This window comes from Chiroxiphia lanceolata, chromosome 3 (assembly GCF_009829145.1).
Source record: "Chiroxiphia lanceolata isolate bChiLan1 chromosome 3, bChiLan1.pri, whole genome shotgun sequence".
NCBI lineage: Eukaryota > Metazoa > Chordata > Aves > Passeriformes > Pipridae > Chiroxiphia > Chiroxiphia lanceolata.
This window is the reverse complement of record NC_045639.1, coordinates 36,853,445-36,879,390: the sequence shown is the minus strand read 5'-3', so window position 1 is coordinate 36,879,390 and position 25,946 is coordinate 36,853,445. Positions and strand designations below refer to the sequence as shown.

Sequence of the window (25,946 nt, the reverse complement as noted above, 5' to 3'; positions counted from 1 at the left end):
CTTCTAAGTCTGTTGTAGGAGAATCTTGAAAGCTGTTTCTAGGTTAACCCTGACATGTATTTGGTATAGTTCCATGTTCTGTGGAAGTTAATTCTCAAAGGCTATTGCTTCCAAATTTGTATTGCATTAGGCAAAGGTGAACAAAGCCATGTTTGTCCTAACCTAGAAGATGTTCGTATTGACAAAGAAAGAAAGAGATGATGAACTTAATATTAGTGGACAATGAAATAATCTCAATATCATCATTATCATGGCTAGGCTTTATGAACGAAGATTTGGGAAGGGCTCTACCCACATTTGCTATAAGCGTGCTGGTGGCTAAAAAGGCCAATGCAAGATAGACAAGTCCAGTTGCAAAAGGCACAGCAGAAGGACTCCTTAGGTGGTATCAGCAAGACATGATTCTTTCTGCATTGTCTAATCTCAATATAATACTGATCTAAATGTTATGAGCATAAAGTTCCTCTGGGAAAAAGCACTTCATGCAGTTCACTACTAAAATACTGATTTCAGTGTTCTGTGTCGAGATAGAGAAGGGGGAAAGAGGATATTAAGTTGTTAGCTGCTTCTGTATTTACAGGACTGTTTTCAAGCTGTATCAAAAGAAACGGTCTTTTGTAATATTACCAAGAAAAGCAGTGTTATGTGAAAAGCTTACAAAGTGGTTTTCTTACAAGTATATTTAAAATCAATAGTCCATGACAAGAATCAAGACTGCATTACTCCTCCATATTTACAGGATAAGAATTTCTCTGTCTTTATAGACACTAAATTGAAATATATTCAAAGATTTCAAAACACTACTTTTAGTTTTGATCCATAATATAAATAAGGATGTTATAATCTGTGAGACTGAATGTTGGTATTTAGTCCTGTGTAACTAATCCAGGAGCTGGTAACACAGCTACTGCACCAGAACTAGTGCCCTCATGTATCAGTGTTAATGAAGAAAGACTCTGCTGTTTTTTAAAGGAAGCCCAGTTCTTCAAAGACTCCACCATATGTAAAGGCATCTCCCCTCTGCCTCCCTTTGAGCTTGACTGAAAGAGTAGTTGTATAGACATCTTTGTGGTCACCAGAGTAGTGCAGTAGATGTCCAGGTACTAGGACCATCTTGGAACAACTGCTTTTATGGTAAATATGTTGTGATAATTCTTTAAAGTCCTATTAATGTCTGACCTTGTATTATAAAAATAGTGTCTGTGACTTGGTCATCCAGCTTTGTATACCACACATCCAATGGAACATGTGCATATACCAACATAGTATTTCAACAAACGTAAGCTTTTTTTTTTTTTATCTCCAAAAGGAGAGATTTACTTTTGTGTTGCTACATATTGAAAATGGTTGGCCTCTGTTAGAATCACTTAGGTAGCTACTATACATTGAAGGGGGAGGCCTGTACCTTCATGCATAGCAATTTTGAAAGCTTCACTACATTTTTCCAAATGATCCCAATTCCAGTTTTTCCAATGATTCCAAAACTGCAAGTAGCTAAAGAAAATTAGATTTTTGCAAAGGGTTTTACCCTCTTACAGGATTGCACAATTGAGATTTGGGGATAGAGGAGTGGACAACATCAAGGGCAAAACAAGTTACAGTTACTCTCTTGCCATGTGCAAAGTATTAAGAAAGCTGTCAATATTATGCTTTTCACATATATTTATTACACTTTATTTTTGCAGTCCAGAGTACCTTACCATAAGTATGTGCATTTGTTGATGTGATCAAAACCCCAAGAATATGTGAATTCCTGGTGATTCTTAATCTACAGTTTTGAGTGTGCTCCCATTGTTGGGACTGTTAATGGTGATCTGGATCTAGAAGGTGACTTTTTTTTTTTTTTCCAAATCTAGCACTTCAAACATCTACTTGTTTTTGTCTGACCATCACCTTTTTACTTACGTCCAGGATTTTTTTTTTCTACCTATCAGTTCTCAGATTAGACAGAAGGCCCTATATTTTCACTCATTCCTTCTGCAGGTAAGTGTAAGGACAAAAAGAAAAGAAGGAATGGGTCAGAGGGATCACATACTACCAGACAAAAAAAATCCATTAGGTAATATGGAAGCAAAAAAAGCTTTAAAGACAACAGAAGAAAAACACTTTTTACGGTACTGTTTTCTGTTATTTTACCTTTTCATGCTTTTCTTGGTTTAAGGTAATTTTAGGTGTTCTATCTCTACATTTAGAAGGAATGGTTTCTGTCAAAAATGTTCTGAAGATTTCTCAGTCTTCTGAAAAAAATTTGGGTTTGAATGTACACAGTGAACAAAAACCTCTACTTGTTCAAAATTTTTCATGCAATTTACTTGTTTGCTCAGTTGCCTTGTGAGTTATATGATCAGAACTGAAAGCCAGTACAATATTTACAGAATATTACAGAATATTATTACTTTCACTCTATCTTAGCTGTCTGCTCCCACTTTCAACTGCCTCTGTTTTGGCAAGTTTTAGACTTTGTTGTTGTTATTATTAATGTTTAAATATTCTGACTAGATATCATTAGCAAGCTCCACAATTTAAAATAATTTTTTTAATACCAACTTGACATAAACTGGACAATACATTATATCTGTATGGTACATAAATATTTTTCTTCTTTTTGCCTAGGTTGTCACAAACGGAGAGATTATAGCAACTATTATAAGTGCTTGCAGGTCATCTATAAACCAAAATTAAAATTCCTTTCTTTCAACAATAATGCAGGGCTTTGGTTTATTTTGGGGTTTTTTTCTATTAACAGTGCATGGGCAAAGCTTACCAGATATTATTGTGTTCAAATGCTTCCCTCTGAACTGTTTTTCTTTGAATTGTCTCTGGACCCAGCACCACCCTGTTCTATTTGAACCCCCTCAGTGTACAGAAGTAATCCCAAGCAAAGTTTTAAACAACAGGGATTATTTATGCAAAGACAGAGTTTAAATTAATTTTGGTAAAAAACAGAACTGATTAGAGTCCTGATAGTTCAATTCATTAGCAGAGTCCCCCAGTTCCACTTCTGTTAAAGCAGTGTTGCAAGATAAATGAGTGATCCTTCCCATGCTACTTTCTTTCGTTTTCAGTGTAACTTTGTTTCCTGGAAACATCTGAATTCGTTTGGTCCCTTAAACACAGCAGATAACTGTAGAGCAGAATTAAAAATTGGAATTACTTGAGATGTTAGTGTTGTTTGTGTGAAAATAGCATCCTAAAAATCCTGTTCCACTAAAATGTATTCTATTTAGCTAATTTCTGTTCATATTTTCAAATAGCACAGTTGGGGATTCTTTCCTTTGTAATTTTTTCGGGAAGGAATTTTTTTCCTAATACTTCAGTGACTTTCTGCATCAGATTGCAGGGTAATGTTACAGTCAGTAATGTTTACATCAACAAATGTAAATTCAAATTAAATCTATTATTTAAATAGCATAATGGAAACACATGGTGCTTTGTAGTCATGTAATTAAAGAAGATCTGTGCCTCCAGGAGTTTATGATCTAAAGATCAAAACCAGTTCCACATGCAGCAGACCTCTTCTAAGTATCAGCCTACAATTTGGGGATTTTGTCCTGTATCTACTACAGCATAAATTTTACTCCAGAGCAGAGATTTCAACCAGGCCAGTGCAGTAATGTCTGAGATGTAATGTGTAAGTTTCGTACTTGACGCTTAGTGTAGAGACAGTTCCCCGCTTAGCGCCGAAAAGCTTCGTGTTTCGATTTATACCTTGCTTATTTAACAGTAACACTGTGAACTAAACTTCATGAATTATACTAGTTTAGGTAGGGGGGAAAAAAAAATCAAATTCTTATGTTTAACAAGGAGTCTGACTAGCCATGCTTTTTTTTGCCTTTTTTTTTCCAGTTGTGAAAGTAATTTTGTGCAAAATTGCATTTCAGTTAAATTATTCACTCGTCCTGGGGCAGTAGCCTGTATTCAATTTCCAGCTGAGCCAACTTAAAATATGGGAAACAGACCAGCCTAGCATTCCATTGTTGCCTTATATAATGTGGTGTTTTGGAAATGACGATGAAGGCAACCTGGATATTTCATGGATGAATTAGTAGATTCATAAACTGAAAGCTTTGCTTGCTATTTGTAATGGTGTTTTCTCCCTTCCTTTCAAAATTCTGTTCTCACAAATTGGAGATGTTGCTTTTATTTCAAAAGAAAAGAGGAGGACCAAAAAAAAAGGAAAAAAAATCAAGCCTCTTTTCTCTTTTGAAGAAGCCTTTGCCTGAATTGCTGGCTGAGTTCCCTCAAAAGGCCTGGACTCCTTCAAAACTTGGAACCAAGTTCAGAACCCAGCTAGGTAAGGTAGAGTACTTTGTTCAGTTTACTTAGTTTTCTCCCTACAATATGCTACAAAAGAATCTGGGTGTAAACACATAGGTTGTTATTGTCAAGTGTGATAGTCTGGGATTTCTTCCAATTGTCATCCTAATTAGGTCTCTGAATTAAAAAGAATTTTTCTTTTGGGCATGGGGAGCTAAATGAAGATCAGTCTGTGAACCCTGTGACTCATAGATAGCTACAAACCATTAAGCCCCTTTGTTGCTGTAATGACTTAACTGCAAAATAATTTCGCAACCTTAAGAGGCAACTTTTACCTTCAGCCTCTTTGTCTGAGGACTTTTCCTAAATTAAGCTAAGCTTGGACATCGCCTCTTGCACATTCACATGTTTTGTTCTATTCCAATGCTTTTTTTCTCAGTCGATGCTGTTGCTTAGGGTTGCACAGCTTGGAGGTGCTGCTGTGTTTGGTTTTCCTCTGTTATTTAAATCCTTAAAACATGAGTTCTGGTCATTTCCTGATCCTATGAATGCTTTGAGTTCTGGCAGCTAACAGAGACTTCTCAGCACTTTGTTTTGAACTATGGCAGTTTTTCACCAAGCACTGTGTTTCACTTTTACCCATGCTGTGCTACAGATCGTGACATTGCTGGTTCCAGGTCATCTCTGTGCTGTGTGGGAATAATGCTGTACCAATCTTTTTCTAATGTCATATTAGATTAGATAAAACTGTGAAATGATTCCGTGTTATGAGTAGTAGTCATTAATGAATGTTGGCATTTTTCATTCAAACCTGTTTGAGCAATGTTTTTGTACTTTAGGTCCATGGTAATCAGAGTAAAGGAAAAGATTTCCCCACAGTGAGTGATGGTATAAGTCCTACCTTCTTTCAAAAGATTTCCTTCATCCTTTTGTTTTTTTTTAACTAAACTGTAGCTTTCTGAGCCTTTAAGTCATATGGTGTGTGGCTTCACGTTTACTACATGACAGGCTAACTTAGATTTGTTTTCATCTTCTTCCTACTCAGTGCTTTTGTCTTGTGCTGACATATTGGATTCTGTGCTGTACAAAAGGAAACCCTAAATGACAACTGGTGTAGCATTGTGCATGAGACCTGTGTTTTTGGATCTAGACTCAGATGATGGACTTGTACTCAAAAACATTCAATACTTGCCAGTACCAAATACCAAATTTCTTTTGAAATACTTGAATCAGTGGTAATCTCATGGTTCTAACACATCACTGAAAAAAAAAAATTAAAAAACCCTTTATCAGCTGGGGGGAAGAATAAGCAAGAAGAATAAGATTTCCTAAGAGAGTATAGCGTTGGTAGTCTTAAACAAACAGCCCACCCCAAAAAACCCCTGAAAACAACAGAAAAACTACAGCCCCAAACTACAGAGGTTCTGTGAAAAGAGACAATAATTCTGACATCAGGCAGTTAGATAGCAGACTCTGATGCGGAAAACTGTCCCAGATTCCAACATTCCTTTCAACTGACATTAGAAAACAAGGTAGACTTAGCATGAGAAATAGTGTCTTTATATGAAGAGATTGCTCTTGTTGGGCCCATATGTGAACCATATATCCAGATTCTCTCTGCATCCGCTCACTTGTCTCCCTGTCAGCATCTGAAGAGAGATCCCCAAATGTTCAAATGCACCTTTCATATCAGAGTTTAATTTTAGAAGACTATCTTGGCTTATTAATTTTGATTATAACAGTGCTGTGGTGACAGAGACACCAAACTGGAAGTAAAATTTCAGAAATCAGAATGCTACAAAGCTGTAGAAAAAAAATACAAGTGCAATTTGCAGTAATAGGTCACAATAATTGTCTATGGTAAAATGTATATCATTATTGAATAAGTGGTAATTCATCAGGGCATGTATTGTTCATGTTCACTTTGTATGTTACAAACTGCAACATGGAGGCTGAACACTTCCATGATCTGTGTGTGTTGGATGAGGAGGGTAAAGTTTAAGAGCCCAAAAAATGGCCTCAGAGGTGGCACTTATAGAAATTTGGAACTTAAGAACTGAAGAGCATCTTGGACATTTTTGCAATTTCTTTGTTTTCTTATATCTATAAATGTTCTTTTCATTGGAAAGACAAGCTTTAGAACATGCAAGTGAAGCCAAACTTATTGGGCTTCTTAAGAAAAGGAGGGGTGAGCAAAAAGCTTACCACTGGGGATTGTTTAATGCACTGAGCAAAGTAAGTTCCTAGGCAATTCAAAGGAATCACTGTCATTGTTAAAATAAGATTGAGTAATACCTAAGAGTCAGATTAATAACAACTGATTACATTAGAGTAGTTTGCATACCATGAAACTTCTCAAAATGTTTATTGAAATCTTTCATATACCTGATTTGTTACTTATTTTCCCTGTAAGGTATATTTGCTTACTGTATTCTTAAAATTAAGTACATGAAGTCACGATCCAGAACTAGAATTTATACTAAAACAGGAGTTACAAAATTAAAAATGCCAGTATGAAGTGACGTAATTTTTTCAATGTAGTGATTCTGTGTTTTCTGTTTTGATAATGGATGTCTAACGGCATTCATTTGGTTATAAAGGAAGAAATTAATTCCCTTGCTAATATCCCCACTTTCCCATGTAATCCTCTTCAAATTGAAGGGGTTTTGCTTTCAATTTCCTTTTCTCTTTGTCTCAAAAGAGGAAAAGCATTCTGTTATTTCTATAAATGATTGTAGAAATTCTGATGCTTCTACAAGTTACAAACCAGGTAGATGATTTACAATTATTATATCAAACATCTCAGGTTACCCAGAATGGGAATGCAAGAACCTTTAAACCTATTTTTATAGTCATTATTATTCCATATAATAGTAACTGTCTTTTCTTTAAAAACTTAAAAGAAACTCTACTCCCTACTTCCCAAGAAAACCCACCCAAACGAACCCCAGAAGATCTGACCAAGATATGATAGTGGAGTCTTTATCAGACCCAAGCTGTTCTAAAGTGGTCCAGGGTGGGCATGTGTAAGCAGCAGTGCTGTTACCCTCTGGGGCTGAGGGAGAAGCTTTTGCATTATTTCTACAGTAGTCAGTTTGCAGCAGGTCTTGGCAAAGACTTCACACATGGTTTCTTTTATTCACCTGTTCTTGGACAAGAAGACATAGCCCATATACAAAGTTCATTTTCTCTCTCATACCCCAATCTAGGACCATACTTTTTGCCTAAACAGTAAATTTAAATTCTGAAGTGCTTAATCAAATCTATGTTTCACATGTGCAAAGGACCTCTGTTGGCCAGGCCTTCTATTTCTGAAATTCTGTTTCTGATGTTTGTACGGACTCTTACTGAAGGGGGGGCAGTCCTGGACATTGCCGGCGAGGGACTGGGGTGGGGCGAGAGCCTGTGTGACAGCTCTCCAAGCACACCCTCTTCTGGAACTCCAGTCATAGCTAATGTTCAGAGACCAAATATGGTCATAGACAAGTGGTTTTGACCTGATCAGTTCTGAAGACAACCTGCCGGGTTGATTATTGCTTTGCTATCCAAAGCAACACAATGGATAAAATAGGCATTTTTCAACTAAGTGCTGTTGAGTTATTTAGAATCTTTTAGGAAAATGCAAAGACACACACACACACAACCCCTTAACTAGGAAAATAAAGGAATTGAATATTTGCAATCAGATAATTGGAAACTATTTTCTCTCTCGTCTTCCAGAGTCCTCTGAGACTGGGGCAAGTGGGCCAAGCGTGGGCATTAACACCTGAAATGAAAATTTGATTACTGATCAGAAACAGTGTTTTGCCTTATGTGAAAACACACAAGGTCTGAAAGGGATTAGTTCAAGAGATTGGGGAGGGAGTTTATTGATTTTATTATATATATATATAGGCATAATTTCATAGTTTGCAAGTTTTGAACATTATGCATGGAACTAACTGAAATCTTAATCTGTAGTATTTATAAACATTTCTTGTTACTGTAAACAACCTCTATACAGTTCTTTATTTATTATAGCTGGTAAATCAAGCCCTATCAAATTTAAACTGAGCTCAATTGCTACATTATTGAATACATTCCCACATTTTACATTTTGAAATCCAAGTGTGTTTTGAACTTCTGTCATGTTCTCTTGATGAAAAGAGGAAAAAATGTAATTATGGGAGGAGAAAGTGGCTTTTTAATTTTGGTTTTGTATAAAACTATTCAAAGCAATTTTGATGAAATTTGAAATAGCCTTGAGACAGAGTACTGGGTGAAAGGAAAGTACTAGCCATAAATAAACAGCTTGGATACCTAGTATTGTGTCCTCAAAAATGGTTTCAACCAAAACCTCACCGCTGGTCTTCTCTTTCTGTGAAGGTCGAACACAGTCTACCCATCATTTGTTTAGGAACTCTAACTCTTAAATAGCTGAGGGGGAAAACAATTTGTATACTATCTAGTTGAACATAAGCATTCCAGCATTCCCATATTGTAAGGAAAACTGTTTTCGTGAAGGCAGAGGAATGTTCTGTGCTCACTGCAATGGAAACTTGAAGCAGGGAAACTATTTGGAGCAAATACATATCTAGTTTCTGTTCTTGAAAAATGCTAGAACACAGACATGTGCTTCATGTTCCTTATTCTGCATACTGCTTCTCTCTGCTCAGATAATCACACAATACATGTGAGCAGCATTTGAGGTAGGACTGTTATCTTTTATCTCTTTGATGTCTTATTTTACTGACACAGGAAAAGTTCAGCAAGGAAGTAGTGTTTCTGAACAAAAGGTGTTGCAAATCCTCAGCAGGCAGAATTGCAACATTGTGCCATTTGTCCTGACACATGTCCATCTCTGCCTGTCCTTCATTAACTGAGATGGTTATTCGTCACAGAGTGGTCGATGGGAATTTTATAGGAGCATTTATTTATATTTTCTATGTTCTAGATTTTTTTTCTTTTAATTTCAGGCTCCAAAGTGTACTTTTTTTCTGTTTTAGTCCATTACGCCATAAATGGGGAAATTATAACTCATCACAAACAAAATTATTTTTGCAGCCTGTCTTCCTGGCATCTGGAATCTAAAGAGACAACCTGGATGCCTGCATGCCAGTGCAACCAGGATTTCAGCAGTGTCAATAATCTTTGCTCATCACACCAAAAAAATCAGTGTGTCAGTGTATTCCTGCAGAGTCATTAGCATACAGACTCACTCTGCTTGCTTAACAAAGCATGGTTTGGTGTATTATAGTTTCCTAGTCTGCTTGTCTGATTCACCTCTGACAAAAGCAGAGAGCAAATTCAGTCCCTTCTTTAGTGGCACACTAATGTGGGAAATAAATCTTCGGGCATAAGGTCTGAATGGCAGTCATTTAAATAATTCAAATACAGCGATCATTTTGCCCGTGTGCCTTTCATTTCTTTGTTTTGTTTCTCTGCATTTCCCAAATCGCTGAGAGACAAATGACCTTCTGCGACAATCTATATTTTTAAAATATCTAGAGCTAAATAATCCCCGTCCTGTTTAAATGCAGTTTAATTGGTTACATGTAAAATAATTATTTGCTCTCTCTTTTGTGGTGTGGAGGGGGGAGTTGGAGGGGAGAAGTAACATACAAGCAGATGTGCTGCTAGATCTACAGGCTTCTGCCAACCATATGGCATCTTAAAGAAAGATGGTTGGAGCGTCTGGATTAGCAAAGAGTCGGGATGGAAAGCCATGTGTCGTGTTGGTACAGGCAGTTGTTTTAGCTCTCTGTAAAAGGCTTCAGGAGATTGTGTAATGGAACAAATGGTACTGCAAGCCTAGTAACAGCCTTACCGCTGCTGGAGAGGCAATTGGCCCCCAGGCGAGTACTGCTTCATCCTTGCTTGTTGGTTTTCTGTGAAGGATTTTTAGATCGTTATTTTGTGTTCTTTTAACGTGCAGGAAACTTGGGAGATGCAATTCTGAACTTTATACTTGAAAGAAAGCTATTGTCTCATTAGGATTTTTCACGCTCTCATTTTTTATTATGAAAACATACACTTTCTTTCTCTTTGAAATTAAATGTTCATGCCCTTCTGCAAATTTCCCGCATCCTTCGTGAACACTTTGAGACATCAGTTCATTGAATTTGTAGCCGATGCCCAGATTTTGGGGGGAAACTGCTCTCTCTAGGATTTGCTTAGTTAAAATCAAGATTGGGGCTATTGTGCTTGTGGCTATAACGTACCGGCTTGGCATTTGTTATTCTATTTGACAAGTTGTTCTGTATGCAAACAAGGGGCCTGCCCCTATTAAAGGCAAAACTCCTTTTGTTTTTAGCAGAATTGGGCATTTTGTGGGGTTCTGTTGGCTTTACAGGAGTCTGTAGTTCACATTACAGCTCATGGGAGTTATTCTGGATTGGGGTGCAAAAAGCTACTGTATCGAGATCTGTAACAGAAATAGGTTTTAATCATTTCTCTATTGTCGCATAGAACTCTAAATTCCTCTGTATGTCTCAATGAAATCAGGCCTCTTAGAAGACCTATAAATGCAGTTTTCTCTCCTTGATACCATTTGTTTCAAAGGAAATTAAAAATCTGATGTTGCAGTACAGAAGTTTAATAAAATTAGGTTTATTTTATTTGAAGAGATTTTAAGTACATTATGATCTCAATATCGTGATTTTTATGTAAGGAGATAACATGAGGGATGCCCAAACATTCATTTGTAGGTAAATACTTGCTGAGCAGGTACTGTTATGGTTTCAGAGACATTAGAGACAAACCACTAACTGCAGAAGCATCTTCCTACTGAGGATCTTCGCTGAAAAAGAAAACTAGGACACTATCTTAAACTGAGACAAATGCTGCTCTAACATAGCCTAGATCCACAATAATTTAAAAGTACAATTACTGCTCTTATTTTTGTTTTAAGTTTTTTCAAACTCTCCAGAAGGCTCCTTATCTGGAGCTTAGGAAACAGCAGTCCTCAGCTTAATCTGCGGTTTAGTTACAGCAGTGCCCACTTTTTCCTGAGCTGCCTGCATGCCCCCTGCTCAAGCCTGCATATGTTGCTCAACACTGATCAAAAGTAGCGTCCCTTGGGAGGGAGGCTTGGGTTCGTTTCGTCGGCCTGTTCATTACCTCGTCCCAGCCAAGGCTGAGCCAGGTGTGAGGTGGACAGTTGTCCACCAGGAGTGGTGCCAAGACCACCAGCATGGATCTGGAAGGCTCTTGTGATTGCTGCTGAGGAGTAGTTGAGTCGGACCAGTGAGCCCCAGTGGGGGCCTTGGGCTCTCTTGGGGCACCTGCTGAGCTTTCACGGACTTTCAGAAACCCAGGCTGCTTTCTGAGCCATGTTAGTGTGCAAGTTCACCAACATGGTGGTGCATATTAGCAAAAAGTGTACATTTCATTCAGAAATGTGCATTTCTCTGGGTAGGCTTTCTAGGTAGGAATTTTGAGTAATGATGTATTTGTGCTGTGGCAGCAGTATCAGTGGTGGTTTACCAAGTCTACAGAAACAAGTAATTGACTAATAGTAGTAGGTGGATCTCTTGCTTCTCATTTTGCATATATGTTCATCTTCCATATCCCTACTTAGAAGAACAAAACTCATGGTTGTATTTTTTGACCAAGACACACAGCTTTGTTTTCTTAATTTACTACTAGTGATTTAAGGCACTTAATTTTCATTTATGTAAGTGAGAATGTTCAGCTTCCAAAAGTGTAACAAGGCTTCTAAGCCTTCTTGTTGAAATGTCTGTTTCATAAAACTGTTACCATTGCTTACCACTGAAAGATGAGAACATGGGGAAGTAGTATAAGAAAAGCATACTTTACCTAACAAAACTAAACAAGACCTTTTAATGTATTCTTCTCTTATAGTTACATTGAAAATGTGTCAAGAAAGTTATTAACATTTATTTCAAGTTATAGCAAAGAAAAGACTGATAGTTTTGCTAGAATTTTTTCCCTTATTTAACATGTGGTGGCAACAGAAGAGTGTGCTTGCATGTGCACAACTGTGGACAGAATGAAGCCTTCTGCTGGAAGGTACAGGTAGTCTTGCCACGTTGGGATGTCTGTGCAGGGTCCAGTAAGCGCTCACTGATGTGCCAAACTGACATGGGAGAGCAGGGCTAGAGCCACCTTTGTGCTTGTTTTGTGTGGTACTCCTGGCAGCACTGTGCTGCTATTGCAGGGACACTAGAGCTGCTATTCTCATCTGCAAGCTATGCTGCTGTCACCAGAAAGGCATAATCGACTTTTCACACTGGCTGTGATCTGGATGTGTTGATACTCATCTCCAAACTGCCTGGTTGCAGTCAGATTCCTTATTGTGGAGGGGTTAATGGTTTTTCTGAAGATGACTATAATGATATTTGCCTCTAAAGCAGCAATAAAATTCCTCTATTTCATAGCAACGATGAAGTTCACCTTGCAGTAAATTTAGAGCGCAGTTAGACTAATACACATATACATTATGAAATAGCCACTCTCTTACGGAGAGTGTAATACTGTCTATAATGTACTAATACATTTTTAAGATGTATTTTCTGTGAAATGCTTCCCTTCAGTGCTGCTAAGCAATTGCAGGTTTCAACTTCACATGAGGTTTCCTATTCATAATATAGCCCAAAACAAAACACCAAATGGACTCTGTAATCACAAGAGCTGAGCTTCATGAAGGTAGGCTGGCAATACTGCTCAGATCCTCCATCTTTTCTCATTTTTCTAAAAAACTTCTGGTTTCTCAGGATGAAACTTATTTCCCCTCAGCCCTTCTCAATGCAAAAATATCTCATCACCTCCCCTATGTTTGCTCTGCCACGTTACATCCCCCCTGCTCCTGTTTCCTTGATGTTGTGACTCCCTTCAGCCTCTGCAAAACTGGTTTGTGAGTGTACTGGAGGATATGGGGAGACTGGGGCTGGTCCCAAGTGGGTACAGCCCTGGTCCAAAGTGCTGTGTTGCATGACAGCAGCAGCTCCCTGTGAGGTGGGAGCTTGCTTGGCCAACCAGTGCAAACAGAGGCTGAAGCCTCTTCAGGTCCCTTGGGTATATCTGTGCATATCTGAGCCCAGATCTGTCTTACCTCTCACGCACATCCTTGGCTCCTCTGCCCACCTTAACCTCTCTCCCAGCTATTTCTCTAGATCCTTATTCAGTATGTACCCCCTATTCTTCTTTTTGTTTCCTAGGCATAGTGAGTTTGGAAAAAGAGCTGTATTTGTAGGGGAGTAGGCCAAACCTGGGGTAAGTTCACAAATGGAAGCAATCTGCTCTGTATGGAGAGAGCAATGGGCCTTGTATGTAAGATGTCTATCTGAATATGCTGCACAGAAAAATTATGTCTGTCATCAATATAAAGTCATATTCCTCCTTTTCTATGTCACAAACATAAAACTATACTCCATACAACTCTTACAACTATCATTAGTTTGACTGTAATTTATGCAAACCACAATAACCATGTGTGAACCCTGAAAAATAAGCAAATGTGTGTCGCCTGCCAGAGCTTACAGGCAAAATCATGTTTGAAATTAACTGGAAAGGGGCAAATTTGTACCTCTAGTGTGGAAAATAAGGGTAAGGGGGTTTAAGCAAAGCAGCTAATGAGTGATACCTACATAGATATTTAACACTGATATTTTTAGAGCTTATTTTCATAATGGTCAATTTATACAATACAGCAGCCTTGGGTTTTATGCTGAAGAACAGTTTTGAAGGACTATGTTAGATAGATCTTAAACTGGGAAGAATCCCTTGTAGATAACCAAATGAGAAGAACTGTACCCAGCACTACTGACCTCTTGTTTGCAAGGTCACTAGTGAGAAACATTTTACCTTTCAAACACAGGTACTAATGGCTAGATACATAAACAGAAGCTGTATGCTCTGTACCTCAGTGCCTGCAGTCCTTGGTGGTTGCAGCCAGGATCTGGGCTCAGTGAGGACAGCAGGACTGAACTCAAAGCTGTTCTGTTAGCCTGCAATTGGGACTGTCAGAACAACTGAAGCAGTTGTAGCTCAGCTGCACTACCCTTTCTAGCAGTAGTTTTTTTTAATTAAGACAATATCTGACAAAGTAAATTAACAGAAGCTGATGCTTTTAGCAGGTTTTTTGCTTCAAATGCCTGATGTCAGCTTGGGCCACATGTACATTCTGCACATGCCATGGGATAGAAAAAGTGAAGACTTCTTTTTCAATTCTCTGTTGCCTGCCCAAACACCACATGTACTGTCTGTTACATGTCGCTTCTGATGAGGTTCATGCTGGGAATTTCTTTTTAAAGGCGAAGTGTTTGTGAAGGAAAGAGTTCAGATTGGGTGGATTGCATTAAAAATTCTCAGTGTCTCTGACTCAAATGCAGTGATTGCTTTATGTGGACGCCAACGAGCAGTTTGTAAAGGTTCAAGTTTGTCTGTTAATGAAAGAAATAAGAGGAATCAGAGTAAGCAGTGGGGAAAATGAAGCATACATTTATAAAAAGTAAGCCAGCCACAAAAATTGTTGTAACTAGTAAGACAAACACAAGAAAAATTATTTCAGTAATACAAATATGTATAATATATCTTATAAACATGAGGAGGCCACTTTTGAAACCTTAATATGATATGTGTCTGTTACCATTATCAAGACTCCGTTTCCTGATTGAGAAATTGTGCAAAATCTGTTCTGTCTGGCACATAAAATCAAAGAGGTGAACATCTTTTAAAAAAAAAAATTAAAAAAATTAGACTCTGACTGTAAGATTCAATATATTTCTATAACATTGTCTGCTTCAACCTCTCCCCCCCCCTTTTTTTTTCCTAAGGTATTTTACAGCATTCTAAATTAATAGTCTGAATGATTTGGAGAATTGTTTTACTTAATACTTATCAATTAAAGGCAGAAAATAGTAACCAGAATTACTTTTCCTCCAGAGCAAACCTGATCCAGAGGTCATATTCCTATCACAGATCTTACTATTTTGTATTCCTTTAAAGGAGGAAAAGCCTCATCTTCAGCCAAGGGATTCAGACACAAATAGACATTGGTGAAGCTTTCACTCATATCTCTTCCAGCCTGCCATCCATTCTCTTTCACTGTTTCCTTCCTGTCAAAACCCAGGAGGGCTAAAAGTGGCCATCACAGCAGCTAAGCCCAGCTGCTGCTACACCCCCCTACTAAAGAGCAGGCTGCTAACATTCTCTCTTCAGCATGTTAGACATGAGCTATTAGAAGCCCAGAAATAGATCCAGGCTCAGGTTTCTTATGTGATCTATTTGTTTAACCTGTTGAGCCAGCTGAGAAAGAGAAGATACATTCTATTAGTCAATGATGACACCTGAAACAAAGGGGAAGCTACTGTTCTGTGTAAACTTTTAATTAAACCCTATTTATAATCATTGTTGTGGCATGCAAAGATTGTTATCTTATTGAAGATGATATACTATAGACACTTAATGTGGAAAAATTGAGAGTGCCTTTAGTAAAAGGAAATTTAGACATTACCCAATAGATATAAAAAAAAAAAAAAAAGGTTGAGTGATACAAAGCCACCTAGGTTGAGGGGTTCATGGTGAAATGTGGACATTTTCTTCTTAGGTGTCTGATTCCAAACTGTGCAAGGGATATTAACTTCCAGTTACCTACCATCTGTTAACATAAGTTGGATGAGTTTGTTCTGCCTGTAGCATGGGCAAGTACTTACCTTACTAAGCTAGAAGTGATATAGATCTTCTCTGCCTGAACAAATTAGTGTCTTGGCCATTTATGTGGCAACAGAATTCTGATAGAAATTCCAGAGGGTGGGAAATTCCACAGAAACTTTTAATATGCCCTGATCTGTCTCGTTGTGTCCTGTTAGAAGTCAGGACTTCCAGTGTGACAGAAACAAGGAGGCTTATTCACTACCCTTAGTTCCTGCTCACTTACGGGGTGGCTTTTTGGTCTCTGTGTTTTTTCTCTTATGCTTTTTTTAGTTCATTAACATGAGAAAGGTGGATCATAGTGTTTTGCTTTTGAAACTAGATGAGAGAACAGAGCTGAGTTAAAGGATAGATTGTGTAGATGTTCCTGTTAAAATTCTGGGAGTATGTGGGGACTTCTCTGAGATGCTTATCTCTTAAGGTTGTCTCAAGGCCTTGATATATGGGTCAAGATCTAAAGTAAATAGTAATTTAGGACACTAGTGAAACTTTGGGGTTCAATTTGCTATTTGTCGGCATTTCTAAAATTATAGACTTTAATTTTCCTGCCTCAGAATTTACTGTGTGAATTTGCTGATGCTGTAAACCACACTGAAGATGCAGGTTGTTCATATGAGAACTAATTTTACTATTGGTTTCAATGACCTAATTGTTCACAAGGCTGATTCAAGATACAAAGAGGCAGTGAGCATAAATTTTTCTGCCTTGAAGAAAATGATAACATTACTTCTGCTATGAAAAGGGAAGAAAAAAAAGTAGCAGAATTGAGGTGGAACCATAGAATCATAGAATCAGCTGGGTTGGAAGGGACCTCCGAGATTATCGAGTCCAACCCTTGATCCACTACCACCGTGGTGACTAGACCATGGCACTAAGTGCCACATCCAGTCTCATCTTAAAAACCTCCAGGGATGGAGAATCCACCACTTCCCTGGGCAGCCCATTCCAATGCCTGATTACCCTCTCTGTAAAGAATTTCTTCCTAATATCTAACCCAAACCTCCCCTGGCAGAGCTTAAGACCATGGAAAGCAGAGGGGACCCATGCTGCCAACCCTGCAAGAGGGGTGGGGAGTGACAGCAGCTGGGGCAGTTGTGGCTGCAGAAACAAGCTCACCATGAGCACCAGCCATACACCTTAACTCTTTGCCTGGCAGCAATCTGGATTTCCAAGATCATCATAGACAAAGCAAAGCCTGATCATTGCTCTGTATGTAGGAGGATATGACATTAGGCAGTGCCTGCTTTATCTGTGTCAGGAACTAAGTGTGATCATCAGAGTTTGTATTTAAGGGTGTGTGATGCTCCTTATTATAAGGCAGTGCTGAAGTTCTTTGTGATTTCATTAGGCTTGCCAAAAATTGTGGTTTAGACTGAAACTGTTTAGCAGGATTGTGGTGGATAACTGCCTCAGGAGGAGATGAGCAAGGCTGGGCAGTGGAACAGCAGTGGAGCTGGGAGCCAGGGTGGGAAGGAGTTGCATAGAAAGCCTTTGTTTCTGGCATTTTCTAACTCTTGTCTACTTGAGTATACAAATTTAATATCCTTTAATGGGTTGTAGTACAGCTATCTCTTAAGTACCAAAACTTAAACACTTCCTATCATGTGATATTAAATTTGTACAATGTTCTGAAAAAAAAATTATAAAAGCAGGTAGAGGTATGCTGATGGAAAGTTTGGTGGGGTTAGCTTTCTTTTCTAATTGGCTTGCTCCCTCCTTTTGTAACAAACTTGTTCTTAAACCTGCATTTGCTTTTCAAACTCACAGTATGTTAAAAATATTTGAGATTCGCAAATGCCCAATTACAAAATGTGGCACTGCCTTCACATTGGGGCACAACCCCCTTCAGTTGCATCCCTGCAGCATGGCAGACATCTGCAACACGGCCCTTGGTTTTCCCACTCAGAACCAGAAGCCACCTCTGACCACTGTATCTACCTACAGGCAAACAAGCAATGCAGGAGCAACCTTAGAAACTCATAGCTTGACACTCTTGCCCTGACAAGGGAAATGCTTTTTAAAGGCAGTTTTCTGCACAGTAACATATTCTCATGGTGTTGAGTTTTCGTAATTTTGGGGGGCAGCAGGAGCCATGCCCTGGCACCCCCTCACCCACAGAGATGTAGCCCCCGTGGGTGGCCAGTGCCCCAGACCTTGCCGTGAGGTGCCCAACAGCCACGGCACCCACTGTTCAGGTGATGGGCTGGCCTGTGTTACCGTGGCAACTGGCAGATGAGGGGCTTCGGCAGGGTCAGCAGGGAGGCAGCCACAGCAGTGTGCCGGCCGAGCTGCTCAACAACAGCCCTTTCAGCTCTGACAGCTCCACTCGGGCTGGCCAGGAGTAGTTATCAGATTACTTGTATTAAAACCTAATTAAGATGTGTGCCAGTAAATGCAGCATGATTATTGGATTTAGTGATTTAGCTGCTGCAGGTTGTTGCAATCCAATCACGCCATTTCAGCAAATCCAGCTCCATGGAGTAAAGTGAAAACGTTTTACATCAGTAACCTGACTATGCTGAAAGAGTAAATAACCTTTTAATGCCTCTACTATGTCAAGGACTGACTGATCCCAATTGCAGGGTGAATGGGCACTGCCCACAGATCCTTGCATATTAATTTCTTTCAAATCAACATTAAAAACTAGAGGAAGGCTGACAGGTTGTATCAGCTTTTTCCTTCATTACGGATTGCCTGCAGATTAATGGACCTTAGTTCCCCAAGGCAGAAAGCTTGCAGCCAGAGTCTTGTGGGTGCCCCTGGTTTAGCAATGTGTCCTTAAAGAAAAGAAGGAAGCTTTTGTTTTTATCTGTAGGTAAAATAAGGGGATAGCTGAAGTGTAACATTGCAGGTGCTAGTACAGCTTTGTGTTGTTGGTTGCAATGGAAATTTATTCTGCTGGTAGAATTCACCTTGGTGCCAAAGCTCTGCTTTGTGTTTGATGTTTCACCTAGTTTCTGCAGGGTCTTGCAGTGATTGTCTAGCCATAGCTGTCAAAATATAACAAAACCCTATCTGTCCCTTTTCACTTCATTTCTTGATAGGCTAGGGTATAGTCTTGTCTCAGATCCAAATTTTACTGCTGTGTGAAGTGAGAGATGTCTTCTTCGGATTGTAGCTGCACAAAGAAGCAAGGTAGCTTGTAGCCATACTAACATAAGCTCTGAGAATACTGAGAATCAGATTAAAACATTTACCTTGAAGCATTCATTGCAGCTTGTGATGCCTCACTTGTGTTCTCCTTCTGTGGAACCACTTGTCTCATGAAACTGTCTCTTTCTTGCTTCCATATAAAAGTAAGAACTTTGGTTTAAAGTGGCTAGTGGGAAATTATTTGAATTATTATTTGAATTATTATTTCTACTAAATGGGAGTTTACTCCTTAGTGCCAGGTTGTCCTGTAGGAGTCCAAACATAACATGGTTCAAGAGCTACATGTCTTCACCTTGTTTCTTGAAGTAACATGACAGAGCGTGCAGTCAGTCCCTGTCCATCAACACTCCCAGGCCAAGGGAGAGCAGTTGCATGCCATCCCAACTGGACAGATCTTGCCACTTTGGTGGAAAAATGATCTCTTTTAGGATGGGGGGCAAGGACACAGTGGTTACTCATGCTCAGGACACAGTACATGGTTGCCTGGTAGGTGGTGTTGCCAAAGTGAGCGTGGCGACCGTGCAACCTCCCTCACTTGTATTAGCAAAATGTGCAGAAGGTTCTGTCACCCAGTTGTAAAAATGATGGCAGGCATCGATGTGCATTTGTAACATATGGGAAGTACAGTGAATGTGGGTGGAGCTGTTCATTTCTCATCTTGAATCATTTACAAGATCAGCAGGCAGGCCAGATACAATGCATATGGGAATGTGTGGCTGTGCTGCACATGTCACACATAATAGCAGATACTGTGAGAGGGCCCAGAGCCTGTCCTCAGGAGCTAAATGCACCAGAGCAGGCTGGGAGTCCCAGTGTGTGGACCAAGGGCCAGCTTGGCAGCAATTTTGGGAGAGCAGACTGGCAGACAGAATTTGGGAGTTCACAGATCCAGATCTGCACTGACTAGAACTGCTCCCTTTTCATCCATCATGGCCCAGAATTGTAAATTGGAATGTTATTAAACCTGTACTCAAGCACTGGAGATACAGATGATAAAGTTGTGGCCTGCTAGTCAAACCCAGCTCAGTGCCTGTGTCATCTTGTTCCCTCTGCTCAAGGGGACAGTTTAAATGTAACACAGTAGGTGGTGAAGTTACAAACAGAAAAGTGTAACTGAATAGTATTGCCCTAATTAAAGAAGTTTTGTTTACAGTAGTTTATCCCAATCACCCCTTCCATGATTTGAAAGGACACAGAGCTTCACAATAGAGTGCACTACGGCTTGTGTCCACTAATATGTGTGAAATTTGCACGGGCTACCTGTGATTATCTAGTAAAAAATGTTGTGTTGATGTAAAATTTACATGAGTGGAAATTAATTCTGTCTGGGTGCCAGGAGTAATATGCAGTCACTGGAGACATAATAAGTGATACCCGTTTTTGTGATTAAAGAAGTAAATGTGTGCTTGCCCTGTCTTACAGCAGCATTGTCCCATCTTAGGCACTTATTTTTCCAGTGTAAGCAGAAGGCCTCTGCATGTTTTTTCTGATACTGCCAGCTTGTTCCCTCTGTTTTGCAGCCCCTGATGAGGAGGACCTTTGGAGTAATAGGCTCTTTACATCTTTCCCCAGGAATCCCTGTTACACTAATAAAGGATCTATGCTGACATACTTAACACTGTGCTTACTTGAAATAAACGTATTCTGTAATGAGTTTTGGACATTAACCAGCAAAGAGTAGTAGACAAAAAACGTAAGTTTTTGTCACTTCAGGTCCAGTTTGTCAGGGAGTTTGGGTATTTGGATTTATGATCTGGGCTATTGTGTGTGTTTCAGGAAGACAGTTATTGAAGCAACTGCAGAGTGTGCAGCCTGCTTAGCTACGGGTGTCAAGATGCAATCCTGCAGTCTTTATTGATGTCACAGCAAAGCAAATTTGCTGTCATGTCCTCATAAGGTTTCTAAATTAAAAGAGCAAACCTTTAAAAGTGCTTGTTTAAAGTGTGAAAATACATTGAATGCCCATCCTAGGAGTAATACTTCAGTCTCAGCCCAACCACCAGCCTGGACTCTGGCCTCTGGGAGCTGCACCCGCCAGTGCAAACATCAAAGCTTCTACTGTGAACTCCAACTTCAGATGCTCTGCAACCCTTTTATCTATTTTTTTCCAGGTTACAGCAGCTTGACAAGCACTGTCAGGCCACTGCCCAGCAGTTAGTGGAGTTGCTCAACAAACAGAATCAGCTCTTCAAAGAGAAGCAGCTGCTTACAGAAGAGGTGCAGTTTCTGCGAACACAGGTACTGTGCCAGAAGAAAAGCAAGTCTGAGGGGAATATTCTGCAGCTTTAGCAGAGAGATCTGCCAGCAGTCTCATTTCAGCTGCTGGATTTTGTTGCTGTCATTCTTTTAAATACAGCATTACCTTATAAAAAAAAATAAAGTAAAAACTCAAGCAGTTGGAAAGAGACTGGTAGCTGAACCTGAGTCTCACTTAAACCTAAATTAAATGAAGAAAATGTTTTGAAGTGACAATAAAACGCAGAAGTTATTCTCAGTGACAGTTCCTAGCCTTCTTAGCTGAAGATTTTTTGTTCCTTTTTCAGAGAAAAGGGAAATCTGATCTTTACCAGCATTAATGTTTAAACAGTAACTTGATGTTGATAGTTTCTTTTTTTGCTGCCATTTGTCAGACTTAAGCCCCCCTATCACTTTGTAATTTTTTTTCTCCTTATTTTTAAAAGTCATTTATTTTTCCTGCTGCTCCATGACTATTCCTGGTGAGATTTTTGGGACTGGAGTTGGACTTTGATGATCCTAGTGAGTCCCTTCCAACTTGGGATATTTATGATTCACTCACTTAAATGTAAGATGGTGAATGTACAATCAGTCTTGCCTTAGCACTAATCACTGCACTGCTTCTCTGGCAAGACTGATTCTTGCTTCCAGTGCTCCCTAGGAAGCTGTGGCTACTTAGGGGCTGTTCTTGCTTTCTTTGTTTTGGTCACTATTCTTCAGTCAGTCAGTGCTTTGGGAATAAGGGAGAGGGCTGCAGAGTTGGGTTTTTTCTTTGGCTTTCTTTTACTTTTTTTCAGAAAAAGGAGAACTAACAAGCAGAGGATGAGGTTTTCAGTAAACTAGCAGATAATGGAACTCTTGCTTTGTGACTGAGTAAATGCACTAATTCAACAATATCACAATGCTTCCTAACTTGCAAACTAGTGATAGGGAGTTTGCCCAGGATAACTGGAGGTTACTGTTACTGAGGTAACAAAGGAAATTCAATGTAGGAAATTTAGTCTAGTGGCACACCTAGCAGTAAAGAGAACATGAATCATCTTAGAACTTCAAAATATTTAAGTCACGCTATTTTTTGTAGGCTTTTTACCTATAGAATTCAATAAATGTTTAACCTAGGAAATACAATCTGTACTTTGTTAAGCCTCTAATCATGTTCGTGTGTTTGGTTTTACAGGACTTCCTGTTGTAGTAGACAAACTCGGTGGCTCATGGTAGTGTAAGGTTATCAGCATGTAGTGACTACTGGCAAATTTTAGGGCAACCATAGTGTTCTGTCTATAAGACAGGTTAAGAAGGTGGTTCAGAAAAGAAATTACGATTTCTGTTTTATGGAAAGCACTCTTAGTAATATGAACAGCCTTTACATGGTCCACAGGGATTTTGTTATTGATAATCTATTTTTTCTGGAAGTGAGTGTGCTTTTATGAAGTTGGGCAGAAGTACAAAAATCACACAAAAGAGGAAAATATTCAGATATTATGCTGCTATCAAGACTTGACTAGCAAAAGCTGCCTTCTTTATGTTTATTACAAGTTAATTGTGCTCCAGAGGATACGTTTTAAGTTGAGAACACTCAGAAGAATGATAAAAAAATTATTAAAAATGAGCCTTAAAAATCTATTTGCAGCTATTTAAAGCAATGGTGGTTCTCTGGGAACTGGAATTCAGCCCAAGAGAGCTGCCTGGAATATCAGACAATTGTTTTAAGAAAACTGAAGGATAGTTCACCATAAATGGAAGCTCTTAACTACAGAAAGATGCATGTAGTTAGTATAGAAATAAATATTAAAATCAAACAATTGCAGATTCAGTGTTGATCAAAGGTGAAAGTGACCTCATATTCCACATTTTACTGTATTGTCCAACAGCTTTCCTTTATAATCAATTAATTATTTTTAATTCTTTTTTTTGGTGGGGGGGAAAGTAAAAAACCCCAATCATTACCTAATCTTCTAAAGATGACATAAAATACATTAACCTAACTGTGCTGTTGTATCTTGGAACATAAGCCATTAGTAATTTAAGTTGTATATTTCAGGGAAAAAAATGGGATGCAGATCTCAAACAGGACACAGATGGAATCAAGTAAAAACCTGGATGGATGAAAAGAAATGAGCAGAAGTAGGTATTTTTTTTCTATATTCTATATATGGGGTGAGAGGGAGAGGAAAGGATGACTAAAACTATTTGCAGATGTGAGTTGAATCTGGCGAACACTTCAAGACAAAAGGAAAAAGGAAGTGTTTGAAACATTTTTGGGGTTGAAATTCTTGGAGCTTTTTGTGCTTTGGTGGTTTGGTTTGTTTTGTTTTGTTAGCACTTAAAAATTTAAGGACAAGCCCTCCACAGCAAAGACAGGCTTACCTAACAGAATTAAAAAAAAATCCTAAAGATTTGAGCAATTAAAGATTGAAGGGCAAGAGAGACATACAACTCTTAGAAAGGTGGGAACTTCTAGAAGATCTCAGATTTTACTATAGGTACTTTTTGATCTGGATAGTCACTGGGTATTTGTCTTTTGATTTGGAATTGGTTAGTTTTGTTGCTTCCAGTATTTTCCTTTTGAGAAAGCTTGAATCACCTCTTTCTTCAGAAAGGCTACAATTTGTTTTGTAATAAATCATAACAGTTAGTGTCACATAGAAAGAAACATTATCTAAATAATTGTATTTGCAGCAGTGCTGTAGGAGTCACAGTACTGCAGCATAGTTCTTGCTTTGTAAGGGTTACTTAATTTAAAAGCTCCAGAATTTAAAATTGGATCATTTATTTAAATCTAGCTAACCTAGAGGAAAGAAAAAAAAATCAATGAACACTGACAAGCCCTGAGCCTTGATAGGATTTGTTTTCAAAAGTTGGGTTACTTCCATTGTAATTTTTATTTCTAGTGTTAGTGTTTGCTGTATGGGAGGAAAGACAGACAAGCAGAAAGAAAGAAAAGAATGTCTCTAAATCCAGCTACATTTTGGTGTGTTGAGAGTCTGTTTTTCATGGAATTTTCATTTGATATTGTGAGGGAAATGCTGGGTTTTCAAGTGATTGAAAAAAGTCATGATAAAAGAAGTACCTGATCCTGCTACAATACTGCATTCCCTTACAGGCCACATGAGCTAAAAGGCTTTTAGAATCCTTGTTGAAGGAGTAACCAGCTTTTGAAAACGTATTTCTCATTCTCAGCAGTGAATTACATACTTTTAAAACAATGATATTAAATCTCCTATTACTGAAAGAAGCTCAGTGTTATTTCAGAATAACCACCTACCTATGACATGATGAAGATGGTCACATTGTGATTTTCATTTTCACAGAGTCAAAAAGGACTAGTATGATAATGTGGCCTGACCTTACAGCATGGGCTCTGTATCAGGCCACTACACTAATATCTACTCGGTGGCACTAACACTGTATAATGGGAGACAGCATAACATATTCAGGACCATGTAAAGGTAGTCAAAAGTTTAATTTGGGATTTACACTTCTCATTTTGAGTGTTTTCAGAAGACTCCAGTTCAGAATTTCTGCCTTTGAAAGTCTCTTGTGCATTGGAACTCACCCCCCAAGGCAGGAGGATAACAGATACTAAGCTCCCCTCGTACATAGGTACTAAATACAGAATACTAAATAAATGTGCATAGTAGAGCAAACAAATATCTAAACTGAGATTGCTGGAAACCTCAGCACCACCCACAAGGTCTGTTTGTGAAAGCTGGGATGCCTCTCACTTGCAGGATGTGCCTTGGTGTCTATCAGTTTGACAGAAATCAGTGTTTGTCCCGGTGGACAATCCACTCACAGACTCTGGCTGCCAGAAGGTGTTGCTGGCCAGCTGAGCCAGTGAGAGCACAGACAGGTAGGATTTGGACCTTGAGAATTACCTCCAGCTAGCGCTGTCATCCAGTGCTGCTGCTCTGCCTTCCCCCCAAAGATCTCCTACAAGCCAGCCTCTCCCTGGCAGGAACCTGCACTATGCCTGTGCTCTCCGTGTGACCGAGCCACTAACCTCTCTCCTCCCTCGTTACCAGATGTCTCTTTCACAGCGAGCGTGTCTGGGAACAGACCACTTTTCTTCTAAAAGGAAGTTAAAATACACTCACCCGTGCCTGTGTTCCCATCCTCACCCCAGTCGCTCAGGAGGAGGTACTGTCAGAATTACAGATGTTCTGGGACAGTGGTTTTCTTTGCTTTTTTATGTCAGCAGGAATTTTCAATGAGGTCCCAAGTCCCCCGTTTGCTTGGTTTTTTCATTGTATGTTACAGAAGAAGGGGAGCCTTGTGTCTGGCAAACAGGTAGCTCATCCATTGCCGATGTCAAAAGTGATTCAGGCTGATCCTTACATGGCCCTCAACTGTTCTTCAGGAGACCTGAAGACTGCTTAGGTTACTGGGGAAAGAGCTTTTGTTTTTAGTGTAGTCTTAATGCACACAGATAGCGCCTCTCCTGTTCGTAACAGGCAGTGACATTCCACAGGCAGGGGTTGGTGGTGGTGGTGGTTGTGTGTTTTTTAAGGAGATGAAAATCTTCACCTCTGCTTGGATGGAGTTTTAGTCAGAGGTGATGCAAGTTAAACTACGATAGGAGGGAACAAAGATAGACCTCTGCGTGATGTCTGAGTGGCCTGACCTGACACTTTATGTATTCAGCTCTT

General features: G+C 39.1%; 1 protein-coding gene across 9 annotated transcripts in view; it reads left to right on the top strand.

Annotated features, from left to right (window-relative positions):
- SDCCAG8 (SHH signaling and ciliogenesis regulator SDCCAG8) overlaps positions 1 to 25,946 on the top strand; it is a 106,720-nt gene that overhangs the window by 78,709 nt on the left and 2,065 nt on the right. For 3 of the 9 annotated variants that reach the window (XM_032683310.1, XM_032683312.1, XM_032683305.1), the window contains 2 exons: positions 21,174 to 21,303; positions 23,341 to 23,421. In XM_032683310.1, coding sequence (XP_032539201.1) covers positions 21,174 to 21,303; positions 23,341 to 23,415 — 205 coding nt within the window. In that variant the 3' untranslated portion in view covers positions 23,416 to 23,421. Of the gene's footprint in view, positions 1 to 21,173; positions 21,304 to 22,474; positions 23,422 to 25,322; positions 25,438 to 25,946 lie in introns of those variants that run through there. The other 6 variants (XM_032683313.1, XM_032683307.1, XM_032683309.1 and 3 more) reach the window with 5 other exon arrangements.